At 39.5% G+C, this 19484-nt stretch overlaps 1 protein-coding gene across 1 annotated transcript in view; it reads right to left on the bottom strand.

The window, feature by feature from the left end:
* Nucleotides 1-9511: 9511 nt before the first annotated feature.
* Nucleotides 9512-19484, bottom strand: part of csmd2 (CUB and Sushi multiple domains 2) — a 573225-nt gene continuing 563252 nt past the window's right edge. Inside the window, 2 exon segments of the mRNA XM_033045391.1 lie at nucleotides 9512-10217; nucleotides 17841-18024. Of these exon segments, the coding sequence (XP_032901282.1) occupies nucleotides 17865-18024 (160 nt within the window). The 3' untranslated portion in view covers nucleotides 9512-10217; nucleotides 17841-17864.

A 19484-nucleotide genomic window follows, 5' to 3' on the forward strand; every position in this document is an offset into this window, starting at 1 on the left:
CAAGCAACAGTGCATTCACCCCATCTATGCCTCTCATGATTTTAAGCATCACTATAAGATCACCCCTCAGTGTCCTCTGATCCAAGGAACAAAGTGGTAGATACTCTCTATGAATGCTATTCGTATTTGGTTATTATTGTTGTATGAGATACAGTTAAAAACCTTTTGTGAACTGTCCAGGCAGATTATACCATACGTGAGTAAAACATGTAGTGCAAATGAGAAAATGAACAGTGCTCATTATAGTGAACAGAGTGAAAATAAATATAGTGTGACAGCTACAGAGAAAGTAGATAAAAAAGTTCAATGCCTGCAATGCGATCCCTTGAATGCCCGCTGCATCCTTGTAAATCTTTTCTGTGCTCTTTCTAGTTTGATGGCATCGTTCCTCTCGCAGGATGACCAGAACTGAATACAATTCTCCAAGTGTGGCTTCACTAGGACCAAATCCTTCTTCACCATCCTGTCTACCTGTGATGTCACTTTCAGGGATCTATCTATTTCTACTCCAAGGTTCCCCTGGTAATCATTGTGAATGTCCAAGGTGATATTCCTAGATGTTTAGAAGCTGGTGTCAAGTGTTTCTGTGATTTCCTGTCTATATTTCCCAAAGTGGACCAATCTATCTACTTTAGGGGCAATTAATATTTATTAATGTGCCTTTCAAAATTCACAAAACAGGCTTGGGATTATTGTGACTGAAAATATTCCACCACTTAGCCCACTCAACAGTAGCAAATGATTGCTGCATTACTTGACCTCAGAAGGAGTATCAAAAAATAATGTACATCTTGTACACCTTGGTAGATATGACAGTGACCAATCTGTTCCATTTTCACTCAACAATCTAACATTATTTAATTGGATCCACTAGCTTCAATGTTCTAGATTTCAATTGATTTTCAATATTTCACTGCATGGTTAAAAGTTATGCTCAGTTTGTTTGTTTTTTAAATATTTAATTAAAAGTGAGGCACAATAATTAAACTCACCCATCATCCATTAAGAACAAATTTCTAAAAAGCTACTTCTTACATTAATTTTCACAGCAGAGTTGTTTCGTTGAAAATTGAATAAGGTGCATTCAGAATTTTGGGACTCGGCATGAAAGCTTGGTTTTCCGAAATCAGTGATCAATATCTATAATTACAATGGGTACCTGATTACTATTTGTGCTTCAGTCATATAAACTATTTTACTACTGCATCACATTTAATATATTGCTTATAGTGACAGCATTCTCCCTGCAATTTTATCTTCACCTCTTGCCACTGACAAGAACTTGACACTGAAAATCTATATTTGCAATAAAAAATGGAAAGGGCATTAGTTTAGTTTAGAGATACGGCATGGAAACAGGCCCTTCAGTCCACTGAGTCCACGCTGACCAGCGATCCCCGCACATTAACACTATCCTACTCACATTAGGGACAATTTACAATTTTACCAAGCCAAACCCTTATGTCCTTGGACAAAATTAATAAAACAAAATTAGGTTTTATCTTAACCCTCAATCATACTGTCACTGAACAAGGTCCCTGTTATCAACTGACATGGAATTCCATATTTGCATTTCATTTAAAATGTTGCTCTTAGTGCCAAAGAAGCAAAAAAAAGAGAATCTACATATTCAAACGTTTTCGGTGCAATATGAATATGATTGGTTCTGTTTCTAACCTTAATTTCCAAAACAACATGATGGGAACAAATAAAGCAGTACTGTGATCAAATCGCAACTTTACCCTTTTATTCAACTGGCCTGGATTGGAGAGTGCTGTAAAATAATTGAAGAAATATGTTTAGTTTAGTTTAGTTTAAAGAAACAGCATGAGAGAGCAGGCCCATCAGCCCACCGAGTCCATGCCGACCAACAATAACCCATGTACTAGTTCTATCTCACACAATAAGGACAATTTACAGAAGCCAATTTACCTATAAACCCGCACATATTTGGAATGTGGGAGGAACCCCATGGGGTCACCGGGAGAATGTGCAAACTCCATACAGACAGCACCCATAGTCAGGATCAAATTCCGGTCTCCGGTGCTGTACCGCCGGCTTCAGAGAAGGTGCAGAAAAAAAGCACAACGTGATTCTAGAAATGGCATACTTTCATTATGTGGACAAATAGCTGATGTTGCCGCTGTTCTTTGTAAACACCTGGTTTTGAACAGATCTGATAATGGTATTTTAAATCAGAAGGGGGATGACAGGGGACTTAATCAGATACTGTTCCCATCAATTTGTAGGCCTCTTGAGTAATGCCTCCTCTGGCAATCACGGCCCATGCCGCACACAAGGTGTTTATTTGCATCAGGGAAATGTGAGAGATGTGACTTTTATGTTTTGCATGCCGTCTGGCATGGCACAGGATAGCCCAGTGGCTCCTATAGTTAGCACTGAGGACAAGATCAGTATTTCCGAAAGCATGCAATGTGAGTTTAGTGATTTATTTTTAGATTGAATTGCACTGCGCAGCACACAAAAATATTGCACAGCCCAATGGATTTTCTAGTCGACTCTGTTTACTACTTGCTGCTAGCCAGATCTCGGGTGTCGATTAAGAGATAATTGGATATTGATGTGGAACTAAAGTTAAGTAGCCAAATCACCATAAATGTCACACAAAAAAATGTCAGCAGTGCTCTTCATGATCTGCAAACACACCGGGTCTAACCCATACTGGGTCTAACCCACACCGGGTCTAACTCACTCATTCCTAAGCAAAAAAAACTTATTTTAGTCATTTGGAACTCACATTTTTACAGACGATCATATCAAATTCAAATCAGTCTTTGCATGAAACGTTCCGGGGCTCATTGTCAAAACTTTTATTTAAAAAGTTAAAATTGTTTTCAAATTCAGTAAAGTATACTAAGATGAAACACAATGCAAAGCATCATATACAGACAGATAAAGTACATATATATATATTTATATAGCAGAGTGGTCATAAAGACAAGTTGACACATCGATAATATAATACATATTTACACATCCCTACATAAACTGTGTATTTTACAATTTGTTTACTACTTATTGATTTTTTTTTAAAAGCCAATTTCATCACTCATTCACTACAATAATGAAAAACATTTAGAACTTGTCCTTGATTTGCTGTACAAATTTGTTACTTCTTTTTGCATAAAAATATATCTCTGTACAAAAAAAAGGGCTCTTTCCACATGATGCAAATTTGACGCACGTGATTCAGTGGAAGAAAAGGTCTCTTGCAGAATAAATCTGATATAAATAAATAGCTTGTGTTGAAGCAAGTCAAGGTATACCTATGTGTATTTTAAGGAGAAGCTACTTTGGCTGCAGAAAAAAGGGGCCATTGTCACTGCTGGATCAGGTTACCTGCATGTCTGGAGCATCAGAGGACATTTTACACAATAATGTTATTTTTACAAGAAATGTAATGTTTGAATAGTTTTACCATCTCTGCAAAGCTAAATGATAATCATGAATTTAAAAAAAAAGTTTATTTTCTGTTGGTGTCAAAATTACAGTAGCACCCATTCTTGATTCTTCACAGTTACCAGCGTTTCTCTAGTGGCTTTCGAGCATGCAATCTGGCCATACTGGATGTACCGATGGTGCTGAAATCAGACACGTACATTTCCCTATAGTGGTCAATTATCTTAATAATTTTAAATTAGGTTTACTCTATCAGCTTGGGGCTGCACAAACTTAAAGATTGATTCATTTCTATCAAACACTCCACACAAAGCTAAAATGTCTTCAACTAACAAAATAGAAAATTGAGGCAAGTCCGAAATAGTTCTCTGATCCATTTGGCCTCACTGTTGTGATGGGATAAACATTGGGAATCTCGTAGTGAAGATGGATGCATCCTTCAACACCACCGTACACTCAAGAGGAGAAAAAAGAGTTTGAAGTAAAAGACGGAAGTCAAACCCAAAATAAAAGTAACTTATCTTAAAACTACCATCAAGTTCATTTTTAAAAATTCCTGAAAGGTTGTGGGCTTGATAATTATAAGTCCGGTAGCCTACCTAGTCATATTTTGTTGTATCAAATCGACCGAGAACTGAAAGGTGCTCTTTTTTATAAAAAGAGTATAGTAGAACGCCACACTTATGTTTTAGTATATGTATTTGCTCTGATTAATTCAGAAAACACTCTGGTATGCATCCTCTTAGATACCCTATTGCAAAAGGTGGAACGGTGCATCTACTGCTCGTAATAAATCTGCAATTTAAATTAAAAGTCCAATTATATTTGATACTTTTCTCTTTACCTGGCACAATATTAGGTGAAGGCATCATCTTCTTTCATTTGGCGTGCTGCCCGAGGAGTCAGTGTGACAAAGCTTAAACATTGTGGAGGAATTAGTAAATGCAATGTGTACAGAATGGTTTAGTTTCTCAGGTTAATAATGAATAGGGATAAAGTTAATCTGACCATTATGCTACTTAAATCGGAGTGCCATTTCTGGATAAACTGAAACCAAAAGTAAAATCTGAAACCAGATTCACCATTACCACTGACAGCATATATATTAAGATTCAATAAAAATATTGCATAATTAATTGCAAAACAAATGACCACTCTGAAGTTAAACACAAGTGTGTCTGCTATATTTCAGAAGTACATGTATATTTTTTTAAATGTCCATGTCACTGCAACAGAGATCAAGGGCAATTATTCATCCAGGATTCTGAAACTAAGCCTTTTAGGAGAAATTAATGAAGAAAAAAAGGGTTGTTGTGGTAGCAATGATCTCCAACTCTGTCGTGTTTTTCTACATAAGAAACAATGTTCTATATCAAGCTTAGATCATTTGAAATTCTGCTCAATAAAAATTGATTGCAAATTCACCCTTCACTGAAAATTTGCAATCACAATTAGTGTTGGTAAACACAATTCACCTTTTTTTCCTTTTGTGGTGGACTGGGAGGCTCAGAAGGCAATTCCCCTACGTTCAGCCGTCATTCCTCTGAAAGGGCTGCCAGAGGTTGTAAATCACTTTTGTCACTGATTCTTTTCATTCTCTCTCACTCAGAGTAAGCACGTAGCCTCTGGTCAAAACATCAATCTCAAAAAATGTGGATAACTTAACCTGTACATCTGCGATGGAAAGTTGTGAAACTTCATCACCATTTATTTTATTCCTTTCTGAATTGAATTTTTCGATTTCATGGCCACCCTAATGCATTACAATTTTCTTGTTGATCACGTAACTCAGACACCACTATGTATGACCATTTTCCCCAGAAGTTGTGAAATATGCTGTTGTGAACTTGTAATTGTAAAAGCTAAATTATTGGAACTTCAGTAAGGGTTTACGAAGAAAGTGTTATTTCTCCTTTGCAAATTGATTTGTAATTTGAGGCATTAATTCTTCTTAAAGAATCCATTTGTTCTCTTCCTTGGAGACATTACACCTTGTACAATATGCTATGTCTTAATGATTCATCTGTACACAAGGCCATTTCAGATACAAAATTGAGTTGGTGAAAGAATTGAAAGAGCTGTGAAAAAGAAACAAGAGGAGAGAGATAGACTTGCAACAATATGTTGGCAGAGTTAAAAATGTGTAAAGGTATTTTTCACTACAACCTTTCCATCTGTAGGATGAAATTCTAGGACACCACAATTCATCTGTAGGACGAATTTATATTGTTTGTTACAACATCCCCTCTGTCGAATAAGTTGACCAAGGGTTCTTGATTTTTTTTTAATCCATTAAACTGACAGGCAAGGGTGGAGATAGAAAACACAGGGAATTGTGCCTAGGGAATATTTAACGATACAAAAGAAACAGAAGAACATTCTAACACACCTTCCAAATTTGTCCCAAGCCACATTCCATCAGTGTATGCTTTTAACTGATAGAAACTTTATGAAAGTAATTTTTTTTGGACGAGTATATCAGCGTTGTGTTTTTCCCCTCATAGATTTCCTGGCTTACAGAATTCTGAGAATCTTCATTTATCCGCCTGTCGCCCACAAACACTTGGGACATTTATAGACTGAGGGCCATTCCCCAAATGACATTATCCCGTGATACAAACTTTGATGCAGACGCATTTGATAAATCATGTTATCTGTTATTCAGTGAAATTGAATCTCAGCATCAGATCAAATAAAAAGATCTGCAATCAACACATGTCAATGTGCACATCAGTCAGGATGTAAGGTTCACGGTGCGATTTCTACTCTTATAAGACCAATACCGCCATTCCTTTTTACATAATTTAAGACAAGGATTGGGACAATGTACTGCACTTTCGCATGGCACAAGTGTAATAAGCAAAAAATCATAAGGTAGAAATTTGCCTTTGGTTGCAAGTGTTAAATGCCCAATATCATAGGGAATGTGTGTTGTACTGCTTTCAAAAATCAATGTTAAAAGAGGTCAACCTGCACATGCCAATTTATTGTGTATTTAGTGGAAGTGATCACATTTCTGTCCAATGCATTGACTAATTAACTCCTCAATAACTCGTTCAACCTTTTAGCTAACTCTGTACAGATTTAGGCTGCCAAAACTAAGCAGTTAGTAGGTGTCATTACTACTAATTCTTTCACAGACTGGTCTAGTTCCTGCCTTCTTTGACAACTTCACTTTCTAACCTCTTGACTTCTAGATAGATAAAAGATGACATGATCCTGACAAAGGTCCAACTTTGATGTCGTTGAGGCAGGACAGACTGTTTGTAGACCAGATCTATTCAATTCTTACGGAACTCTCTTTATATGGGTTTGCTGATTGTATCAAACCCCATAAATCAGGTTTGATAAGAATAAAAATGGCTGTCTCGAAATTAGATGGCAGAGCTTTTTCTTTTTTTGAAACATCCTTGTGAATGAAAATTGGATTTACCCAAACTACATCTGTTCACGTTTAATCAAACACCTCGGCAATTTTAGCTCTCCGTCACACTGCTGGACTAGGTGCCTGCTTCAAGACTATCTACCGCCCTCCACCAAGCGTCATCCCACCACTTCCAATGATTCACCATTCCCAATCTCCATTCCTCTCCCCTTCAACTGAGACACTGCTAGTCTAATGTTTGTAATACCCCACCAGATGTAATCTGGTTGTAGCTCACCCATGATCCCAAACTTCTCCCCTCCAATAGATGCGAGGCCTTGATACTCCACTCCGTTCAAACCTCTCCCTTCATCAGACCTCAAGTTCTAGAGCTCTGGGGCACAGTTTTGGGAAGGATAGGCAAGCAGCATGCTTCTGACTCTAAATGTTCAGGACCTGGTCTGTTGAACCAATGTTTCCAAGGTTCGAGCACAACTGAGATTTGCTGAATAAATCTAATAATCAAAACCTCTGCTTTTCTCCACACCATGACGCCCACTTGCACACCACAATTGCAGCATTCTACCATGCCCAAATGAGTGCGCTGGAAAATTAGGGCAAAGTCTGCTGAATATATTTCTATTCTATCATCTACAGCAATTCCTGCTACTAACTGAATTACCAGGCATATTAACGACAGAAATTGTTTCATGTGTTGCTTAAAGTCATGGCCGTGCAACTGCTACAACACTCCTAACTTTTAATTAAAAACAGATTTCATGAAAAGACTTAAAACTGAAATGCTAACTGTCTCTCCTTCCACAGAGGATGCCTGACCTGTTATGTTTTTCTTCCATTTTCCGTTTTAATTTCAGATTAACAATGACCTTTTCTTGGTTTTCCCAGCAGAACTCAATTTTCCATTTTTTTTCTCCAGATATTGCTAAATTTAAAGATATCCTTTTCTCATAATTTACAGTCAGTCATAGTTAGTACTTAGGCTCCCCTTTGCAGCACTAAACCTTCCTAGAAAGCCCCTATCTGTGGTTTTAGCCTTGGCTGAGTGATGATGCTCTCTCCTCTGGCTCAAGAGCTTATGAGGTCAAGCCCCAGTACTGAGATGTGGGCATATCTACACAATCTATATCACTTCAGTGAAACATTGGGGTGATATCTTTCAGACAAGTTCCCAGACAAAGGCAAAATTGGTGTATGTAAGAGATTACATGCCCTTAATTTGAGAGATAAAACAGTATTCTGGTATAATTTGTAGATTGGTATGCTCTCAGCTACATGGATGCAGGAAAGGCAAGTTATGCTTTTCACTTATACTACTGTTTCGACAGTAAAACATCCATGAGATTGCACTGAATTTTTCAATGCACAATTCAGAATTGGCCAAATTGATACCAAAGATCAAATAACTACGCCACATATTCTGCATTATAGTTTGGTATTACACAAGCATGTAAACTGAGAGCATATTGATGTGCACACAACAGCTAGTAGGCTGCTTTCTGGAGAATTGCCTCTATGCATCATTGTGATCTGGTCCAAGGTGTGTACAACCTTTCTCTTGTTCACTCAATGCAACTTCAGGCATTATGCATTTTAAATCCATTTAAAATGATTCGTCTTTATGAGTAATACAGAAAGGTAACACTTTAAAAAAATCTTTTGAATCATTGGTCAACATGGTCTCAGCGACAAGGGCCCTAAACTGTGGAACTACATCCAAAACCAATTACCACTTTGAAAAGCTGCATAAGGTCATAAGTGATAGGAGTAGAATTAGGCCATTCGGCCCATCAAGTCTACACTGCCATTCAATCATGGCTCATCGGGCTCTCCCTCCTAACCCCATTCTCCTGCCTTCTCCCCATAACCTCCGTCACCTGTACTAATCAAAAATCTATCTATCTCTGCCTTAAAAATATCCACTGACTTGGCCTCCACAGCTGCTGTGGCAAAGAATTCCACAGATTCACCACCGTCTGACAAAATAAATTTCTCCTCACCTCTATCCTAAAAGACGTTCTTTAATTCTGAGGCTATGAGCTCTAATCCTCGACTCTCCCACTAGTGGAAACATCCTTCTTCATTCTTCATAACGTCTTATAGTTACATTTTACTTGAAAGCTCCTTAAAGAACTTTGACACAGTTATGATAACACAGAACCTCCAATATATTCCCACTCAAGTGGCCCTCAATATGCCACATTCCCTCTGTAATGAGATCCCTCATACCATTCCATGGCAGATATATCGTACTTAAGCTACAATGTTTCCATATTTTCTAATTAAAATTAGGCCATTCAGACCATTGAGTCTATTGCAAACTCATAGCATTCTCATCAACCCTACTCCTGCAGTTATTAACTTGTAACATATTCTCTCTCATATTCTGCTTTCTGAGTACCTTCAGTATCCACCTTGAGTGGATTCTGGATAACTAATAGTGGTGGAAAGCAAAGGAATATTAAGGCTAGTTTTCTGAGGCTTGATCAATAGAATTGGGCTTGAAACCAAGGCTGAGGAAAAATAAGCTGGAATGTGGGGTCAAAATAAAATCTTCTACCTCTCATATTGAAATATAACTGTAATATATATTACATAACTAATATATGTCATATATATATATTAATTTAAAATGTATGGGATGTTTGTCAAAATGTTCAAGGAAATTGTTAGTGATCTTGCCTTTGTTAAAAATGAATGACACTGGAGTCATTAGGAAATTGTTATAAATTGTTATAAAGAATTTCAAATGTTGCAGCTGATATTAAAATAATATCTAATTTAGATGTACACTGATGCTTCCCTTCAGCACTTGAATTAACAGTCATGTGATAGGAATGATGTGTAGCACAAAGGAATAATCCACAATATGAAATTATAGAATGCAGTAGAGGGTTTAAGCAAACAGCTCTCACGTTCTGATAAGCATAATGAAGAGAACCATGGGATGAACTAAGTACGATCCGTCCCCAGTTGACAATCGAAAGGCATTTTACACACTTTTTTTTTCACCTGTGGGTGTTGTTGAATAATAATACTCTGTAGTTTAAATGTTTCCTTGTGTGAACTGGCTTCTTGCTGGAGGAGAGGAGAGACACCATTGTTTCTCAGTTTCTCTGCCAAAATGTCATCCAGCTTGGAGATGCTGTTAGTGGTCAGTAAATTTTGATGGTTTGAGCTCAATGAAGTGTTCAGTTCATCATCATGTATATCCTCTTGGTTACCACCATGAGAAAATGTTTGTTTTTAACTGCAGTGATTTCAGGGCAAGCTTAATCCTTGGCTTCCCCTCACCCCTGGCTCTTCATAAAAGAAGTAAGTAGGGCGACACCATAGTAGCTTCTCCATAGTTAGTACGTCTTTGAAGAAAAGCAGCCAAGTCGAATCTGATGAGGCGATTCTGAACTTCAGCATTCTGTTTGGAAACAAAGTAAAGCTATGTTAGAAAACTCATCAAAATCAACAAAGCCTATGAAGATATTATTGATTACTGGTTGATTTTGGAATTTACACTTACTTTTACTGAAGGGAATGCCTTTCCTACTAGAACAATACAAGCTTGAAAGAAGTCATGAATTCCATCATAACCCATTTAACTCCCGAGACTAGATTATACTAATGTGCAACTTTTGGAATCTTAAGTAAAGCAGGGTCAATGTCAAAAAGTAAAGGTATAATAAAGAAGATTTTTAGTCTTTTTTGTTTGCAAATCAAACTATGTGGATATAATTATTGAAACATTTCCAATTGGTTTTCTTTGCATCACATTCACACCATGGTGTCATTTGTAGTTTCTTCTTCCGTTTAGCAGAACTTAATCATTCTAAAGCAGGATCCATGTTTCCTGCACAGATATAAGAAAAAAGTGCAAGAAGGTGCCATCACTGTAGGCTTGGTTTAGTTTAGTTTATTGTCACATATACCGAGGTACAGTGAAAAGCTCTCTGTTGCGTGCTATCCAGTCAGTGAAAAGACTATATATGATTACTCTATGTAATAAAATTGAACTGCAGATGCCAGTATGTGCCAATGAAGGAGTAACTCAGCAGGTCAGACAGCATCTCTGGAGAAAATGGACAGTGACATTTACCCGACCGAAAATGCCTCCCATCCATTTCTCCAAAGATGCTGCCAGACGTGCTGAGTTACTCCTGCATTTCATGCCTCTACATGATTAAGATCAAGCCATCCACAGTATACAGAGACAGGATAAAGGGTTTAATGTTTAGTGGAAGATAAAGTCCAATAAAGTCAGATTAAAGATAATTCAACGGTCTCCAATGAGGTAGATGGGAGGCCAGGACCACTCTCTAGCTGGTGAGAGGTCAGTTCAGTGCATGATAACAGCTGGAAAGAAACTGTTCCTGAATCTGGAGATATGCATTTTCAAACATCTGTACCTCTTGCCTGATGGGAGTGGGGAGAAGAGGGAGTGACCAGGGTGAGGCAGGTCCTTAATTATGCTGGCATTCTTGCCAAGTCAGCTTGAAGTGTCGATGAAGCCAATGGAAGGGAGGTTGGTTTGCATGATGATCTGTGCTACGCCCACCACTCTCTACAATTTATTGCAGTCTTAGATGGAGCTGTTCACAAACCATGCGGTGGTGCATCCCAATAAAATGCTGACTACGGCTCATCGGTAAAAATAATGACGGTTGTTAGGGGACATGCCAAATTTCTGAAGGCTTCTAAGTACACATGGTCTAATGGTCTAATCTTCATCATGTGCCAATTGATCTTGTGCTTTTATGACAGTTGACTTGCTTTAAAAATAAACCACCTTGTTTATGAAAGAGGTGAGAAGGACAAAAAGTCCCTGTGCTCCTTTTAGATCTCTAAACAAATTAAAGGGCCTGTCCCACTTTCACGACCTAATTCACAACCTTTTTTACTCGTGGACATTTTTCATCATGCTAGAAAAACGCCCCGACCTACTTGATGCCACGAGTACCTAAGACTAGCATCACGGCCTGCTACGACCTACCTATGACCTCCTATGATTTTGGGACGACCATGCTGCGAGTATGAGTCAAGGGCAAACACGGCAGAAGTCGTGAATTAGGTCGTGAAAGTGGGACAGGCCCTTAAAGCCCCTGCCCCACTTTCACAACCTAATTTGCGACCTCTGCGACCTTAAACGACCTAAAAAAAAAACCAAGATTGGGGTAACCTACGACCTCCTACGACTATGTGTACGGCCTCCAACGACTATGTTGAAGATCGCCCACAACCATGTTGAAGACCTCGAACAACTATGAAGAAGACCTCCTTCGACCTCCTTTGACTATGTTGAAGACTGGCTTCGACCATATACGTTTTACTGCTGTTTGCAGTAGCCCTTTTGCTTCAGCTGCCTTTTAAGAAAGGCAGAAGGGGAAGAGCAAGGGTGAAGAGGAAGCACAGGAAGAGGTCTCAATGGGTGAATGGAGATGATGTGATGGACTGTCCCAGTACACCAGATGACTGGAAGCGAGTGGCGCTGGGCTTTGACCAAAGATGGAACTTTAAGCACACATGTGGGGCAGTGGATGGCAAGCATGCCATTCTTGTCCTTGTCCCTGTACCCCTCATTTTCCTTTTTGTACAAGATGCCATTCTGCTGGAACCATTCCTCAAGGTCCCCCTCCTGCTGCCTGGTGAAGGTGTGGGGCATAACCTTCCTCCAGCCCTCCCTCACCACCAATGGGGCATCTGCCTCTGATGCTGTGTCAGACACAGGAGAAAGGCCTGCTTTGCTGCCTTTATACAAGGCAGTGAAGGATGGGGTGGTGGTGGGGGATAGATACTACCACCCTGGTCTCCTCCTCCAGGGTCTCTCATGCAGGGCTACCTCCTCCTGCACTATCACCTCCTGCAGCATCACCTCCTGCCACTCCTCCTCTTGGGTGGGCAACACCTGCATGGCCGTTTTGTTTAGGGTTGTGCCCTCCCCCTGCGCTGCTGCCTTTTTGGTGCCATCTCTAAAACACTAGACTCCTCTCCAAAATCTCTCCAGCCATGAATAAACATGCCTTGGAGTGACAGAGGTGACATTCTGCTGTTTAAATTACCTTTTTTTCCTACTGATCTTTTATTCACCCCGGAGCTATTACCTTCAACTGCCTCCGACCACCTACGACTAGCATCACGACCTACTACGACCTACCTACGACCTACCTACAACCTACCTACGAGTGAAAAGTATCAATTTTATCCATGCCGACATTTTTTTTACTCGTGGTCATTTTTTATCAGGCGTAAAATCGCCGCGACCTATTTGATGCCACGAGTACCTACGACTAGCATCACAACCAGCTACGACCTACCTACGACCTCCTACGACCTCGTGCTGACCATGCTGCGAGTATGAGTCAAGGGCAAACTCGGCAGAGGTCGTGAATTATGTTGTGAAAGTGGGACAGGGGCTTAAGACTTCATTCACAATGTGCAAAATGCAGCATTAATGATTGGCACTTTTATCTGAAGATGAGCAAACCCTGACATTTATGTGAGATCTTTCATGCATATATTCAACGCATGCAAATTAAACTCATGTTTCAGGCAGTGACAAAGGATACAGAATTTTGCATAAAGCTAATCCTGGCTCCAGGATTGCTATGATTGCCGAACATAAGTTTTCATTGAAAGGTCAGGATTATCCATTACAATTGAAAATGATAATAGTGAGGTACAGTGGAAGGAATCTCATTCTGAATCAGGTCGAGCTAAATGTCCCAAGTGCAGACATCTGAAGGAACAAATGTTTTTTCCATCACACTGCTGGCAGTGAACATGTAATTACGGTCTAAGTAGTCTGAACAAATGTGGTGTAATTATATGGCAGCAATGTTACATTTTGAACCAGTCCATCATGGGTTCTGACCTCCCCCCATCAAAGGGATTAACAGGAGTCGCTGCCTCAAAAAGACAGCCAGTATCATCAGAGACCCATACCACCCTGGCCACACACTTAATGCACTCCTGCCATTGGGAAGAACACATAGGATTCTGAAAACTGTAACATCCAGGTTCAGGAACAGCTTCTTCGAAACAGCCATCAGGCTATTAAACACAACAACCTCCAAATAAGTTCTGAACTACATAGACTTGGGGGCATTGGTTTTGTCTTTTTGCACTATTATTGTTTGTTTGTTTCTATGTATAAAAAAGTTCAGTATATATATATATTATATATATATATGGAACTATTTTTTGTTTATTATATTGTTTACAGAGTACTATGTTTAGATATTCTGTTGTGCTAATGCGTAAGAATTTCATTGTTCTGTCAGGGACATATGACAATGAAACGCTCTTGACATAATACATGTCACTATTAAATCAAGATGCACAATTGCAGCTTTTTTTATACTGACAGCATTAGCCAACACAACACCAAGAGCTGGTTTGTACGGCCCACCAGACAATAATTCCATGGGGAATTGGCAGGTAGCCTCAGTGTGAAGATCAACTTGTATAAGTATACTGCAGGCAGAGCAGGACTGATTTAGATTTCAGATGCCACATCCTCGCACTTCATTGCTGGATTCAGCACTAACTCCAGGGCAGAGCTCAAATTTGCTGAGCTGAAGGGCTTGATACTTCTCAATGTTGTTTTTAATTGCAATTTGACTAAATAATTCTGTTTTTAATTAATCTCCATCACTTAAATGTGTTTACTTTTTGAGTAATTTTAAATTTTAATGTGTTTGATTATTTAGATTAGTTTAGAGGTAATAATAATAATAATGGATGGGATTTATATAGCGCCTTTCTAATACTCAAGGAGCAAGGAGGTACAGCATGGAAACAGGCCATTCAGCCCATGCTAACCATAAATCACCCATTCACACTAGTTCTATGTCAACCCACTTTTGCATTCACTCCCTACACATTTGGAACAATTCACAGAGGCCAGTTAATCTACAAACCCGCACGTCTTTGGGATATGGGAGGAAACTGGAGCACCTGGAGGAAACCCATGTGGTCACAGGGAGAAGGCATGAACTCCACTTAGTCAACACTAAGGACCAACCCTTGATCTCCGGTGCTGAGAGGCAAAGGGTCTACCAGCTCCGCCACTGTGCCACAATTTAAATGCATTTTAATATCGGTGACATTATTAAAAAAGGAACAAGGCCTTTTAATGCAGCAAGGTGTCAAAAAGACCATCAGAGTGATCTGTGGTTGGGGCCTTGTTACGCTGCATGAGGTATAATCACTATTTGCACACCACCAAACTTGCGGGTAGGCCACAGAAGTGCGGCAGGAAGGAGGTTTGCAAAATGTAAGTGCGGTTACAGGAATAGCTTATATGCAAGTACAGGAAGCAGATAAAACATATTAGATTGCAATATGGAATTCTCTTTAAGAACTGTTCTCAGTTGATAGGTGGGGAATCTAAAATAAGGGGACAGACCATCAAAGCTGGCCTTTTGAAGCTAGCAGAAATCCACAACTTCCTCCATCAGAAAGCTGTCAGCACCAGGCCACCTGGAAAGATCAAAACTGAGGGATTTGCGGTGTACAGATTGATAGGTTTTCTTTATTCAAGACTTTGAGCTGGAATTAGCTGTCAAATGTGACTGCCAAAATGAACCACCGGCACTAAACTGTTTAACCAACAGTTAACTAAGACTTTCCTGTATTTGATTTCAAACAATGAAATCTGTGATTTATTGTTAAATTCAGGCCAAATGTGTCATTTTTCAATGTCCTTATATTCCCATGGTGTCCAATGATGAAACTCAGACTCGTTGAGGTTCCCCATCAATACTCTGGCAAATTGCCTTGCAATGCTGTGACAAGTCAGCTTGGTACATGACGTGATCCATCCATTACAATGGGGATCATAGGGCTATGGTTAGGAAACGAGAGGGGAATTAACACAGTGTTGAAATATCTTTTGTAATTTGGCACAGTGGTGCAGTTGGTAGAGCTGCAGACCCACAGCGCCAGAGACCCGAGTTCGATCCTGACCTCAGGTACTGTCTATGTGGAGTTTTCAGGTTCTCCCTATGACTGCGTAGGTTTCCTCTGGGTGCTCCAGTTTCCTCCCACATCCCAAAGACGAGTGGATTTATAGGTTTGACACAAAAAGCTGGAGTAACTCAGCTGGTCAGGCAGCATCTCTGGAGAAAAGAAATCAATGACATTTAGGGTCGAGACCCTTCTTCAGACTGAGAGTCATGGGAAAGGGAAACAAGAGATATGGACGGTGATATAGAGAGATATAGAACAAATGAATGAAAGAAATGCAAAAGAGTTATGATGATAAAGGAAACAGGCCATTGATAGCTGTGGACGAGGTGAAAGCGAGTTACAGACACTGATATTCAACAAGACGACTTTGTAGCTAGTGTGACGGGTGGGGGAGAATGGAGATAGAAAGAAAACAAAGGTAAGTTGAAGTTTGAGAAATCAGTATTCATACCGCTGAGTTAAAATTGGTCTCTGTAAAATTATCCCAAGTGTGTAGGGGATGGATGAGAAAATAGCATAACACAGAACGACTATGAAAGGGTAATCAATGGTCGGCATGTACTCGGTGGACTGAGGGGCCTGCATCCATGCTGTATATCTAAAACTCCAGACCTTCTAAACATTTTCTAAAACTTTGCTGAATGTCTCAAATATTAGAGACATTCTAAATCTACTAAAAATCCCCCTCGCAGCTAACAAAGCTGTCGGCAAGGCTTTGTTTCTGTGAAAGATGTCATGAGTTTTTTTGGCATGGGGACTGTTTATAATTCATTAAGATTAGATATGCTACTGCTGGGGAATACAACTGAATGCTTTTCCATCTTTTATGGTCAGCGCTGATATCAAATGAAGATGTAAAGCTCTTCGGGCAATTTGTTTTAACTGCAGCTTCGGAATATTGTTTTGTGATGGTAAATACTTGGAGCAACCATTATTCAGGCCTAGCAAACATGATGGGCTATTTGAGGTAATTAGTGGTGAAATATGGGCAATTCTGTTTGCGCTTGCAGTTATTAGAAATTGGATTGAGACACAGCAAACTCATTTAGCTTAATGTCCTCTGAACATGTTGAAGCTGTGACTTTTAATCCACCAACATTACTTAGATGTGAAATAAAAACAGAAAATGCAGATAAAAATAATATTACACTACAATAAAACAAACCAGAACCCACCGCCATAATACAATACAAACAAATATCCTTAATAAACTACTATACAACTACTATACAACTATGTTGCAATCCTTATTGAGGATGCATTCAACACCCTGTGGAGCCCAGCGGTCCCGGAACTCTCCTAGGGTGCCCGTGGACAGGGCGTATTACCTTTCTAACCCCACCCGGGAGCGGGCGTAACCCCGAAAAGGGGCAGGCAGCCGGCTCGGGTAAAGCCCTCTACCGTCTGGCGCCGTGACTCGCGGATGGCCAGCTTGGCAATTTTATCACATCTATTGTCGCTCTCCTATACATTGCTCCATCTTCTATCCAACGTAAAACTAACTTTGACCTGAAACACTTGTTCTGTTTCTCTTTCCGTAGATGCTAACTGACCGGCTGAGCATTTTCTGCAGTTTGTATGTAATTTCAGAGTACCATTATCTGCGTTTATGTTTAATTCCAATACTTAAATTTGAATCCTGTTCTCAGACGTGAAACTTTCTTTTCAATAAATGTACCATAAAAAGCACTCCTTGTTGGGCAGCTCCTTAGCCCCTGACTAATGTTCCAAAGATTGTATTAAGTCTGACTTTCAGTTGGTTTGACAAAGACATAGTTGAATTCCATCTGTAACTTCTTGCAATAGCAAAACTGGAATCATGAACTCTTTAGGTGTGAATAATCAGAAATACAAAGCGCACACAATTATTATTCTCAGTTGGAGCAGTGTTGAAGCAGTGAAATTGTGTCGATGAAACGCTTATGAAAGGATGAAATTGCCACACACAATTCCACACAGCTCACAAGAAATTGAGTTCATTAGTAGAAAGGGCACATGCTATTCCAGTTAGAAGTTGGGAAACTTGCCAAAGCGAACTTATTACTGTCTATGTACTTCATGAAACTCTGCTACTTACCGATATATTTATCAAGAGTAGGTGCTATACTGCTGTGCAAACAGTGCTCACTGTCACCTCAATCTCACTGGTCACAATGTCGGAGGGCTGGACATTACGATCATACATTGGGTTTTCAAAAGTCGCTCGACCATTTGTATTTTCATGGCCTGTAAATCCGTTGAATGGTACTTTTGGCCTTTTCCTGAAAAACACAATCAAATACCAAGCTACTTACAAAAGTACACAAATAGCATTTTCAGTGTAAACACTTATCACTCTCTCTCTCTCTTTCTCTCTATACAGTAAAACTTTAATAAATCTACAAATCCATTGTCCAGAAACCCCCTAATGGTTTAGTGTTTGGCTCTCAGGGGCTTGTTTCCTGAACTCCCTTTAAATTTACTGGGGTCATGTTTCTCCCCACACTTATTTTATCTCATGAAGGCCCTGCTTCCCACGTTCACCAGGACCCAGTTTCTCACCCTCCCTACTTCTCATGCTCCCTTTAAACTCACTCGATTCAGTGGGAACCTTATTATATGTAACATTTTAAAAAAGCAACTTAAAAATGTGTTGGGTATTAGTAGGTGTAGTATCCAATAGTCTGGAATAATAATAATAATAATAAATTTTATTTATGGGCGCCTTTCAAGAGTCTCAAGGACACCTTACAAAAATTTAGCAGGTAGAGGAAAAACATGTAAGGGGAATGAAATAAATAGTAGAGACATGACTAGTACACAAATTAAAGACACAATTCAATTTAAAACACAATATGAGGCAATTCATGCACAGATGAAAAGGGAGGGGGAATATCTGTCAATCTAGCATTATCTAAATCCTGTGGATGGCGAGGATTAGTGGGGTTTTACTATGTATTGAATTAAACAGATACATCAGTTCCCATTCTTTATTACTTTCGCTGAATGTAATTCAATAGACAATAGGTGCAGGAGTAGGCCATTCGGCCCTTCAAGCCAGCACCACCATTCAATGTGATCATATCTAATCATCCACAATCAGTACCCCATTCCTGCCTACTCCCCATATCCGCTATCTTCAAGAGCCCTATCTAGCTCTCTCTTGAAAGTATCCAGAGAACTGGCCTCTGGTAACCAACTCTTTCCCACTTCATTCATAATCTGTTCATAGAACAGAAATTCACAAGAAGACCAACGGAAACATATGTTTGGTAATTTCATATTAATTTCAGATAGCACTATCATTCTGTACTAACCATTGAACATTGTAGATCCCAGTTTTAACCACATCAGTTCTGGTCATTTGGGAAAAGGTGAGTGCTGTATGTAGGAGACCCAAAACATTCTAACTCCCATTAAAACCAACCAGCAACTTCCCAGCTCTTCAGGATGGTAAACTAGCAGGTAGGACTGTGTGCAGTTCTGGTCGCCTATTACACAAAGGATGTGGAGGCACTGGTTTAACAGGATACTGCTTAAATTAGAGGGTATTAGCTATAAATTGGCAAAGCTTAAATGGTTTACTCTGGAGTGTCGGAAGCTGAGGAGGGACCCGAGAGAAGTCTATCAAATTATGAGAGGCAGGTAGACAGTCAGATCATTTTCTAGTTTAAGACTGAAAGGCATAGCTTTAAGGTCCAGTTTCCTCCCACATCCCAAAGACGTGTGTGTTGGTAGGTTA

This window comes from Amblyraja radiata, chromosome 27 (assembly GCF_010909765.2).
Source record: "Amblyraja radiata isolate CabotCenter1 chromosome 27, sAmbRad1.1.pri, whole genome shotgun sequence".
Lineage (NCBI taxonomy): Eukaryota > Metazoa > Chordata > Chondrichthyes > Rajiformes > Rajidae > Amblyraja > Amblyraja radiata.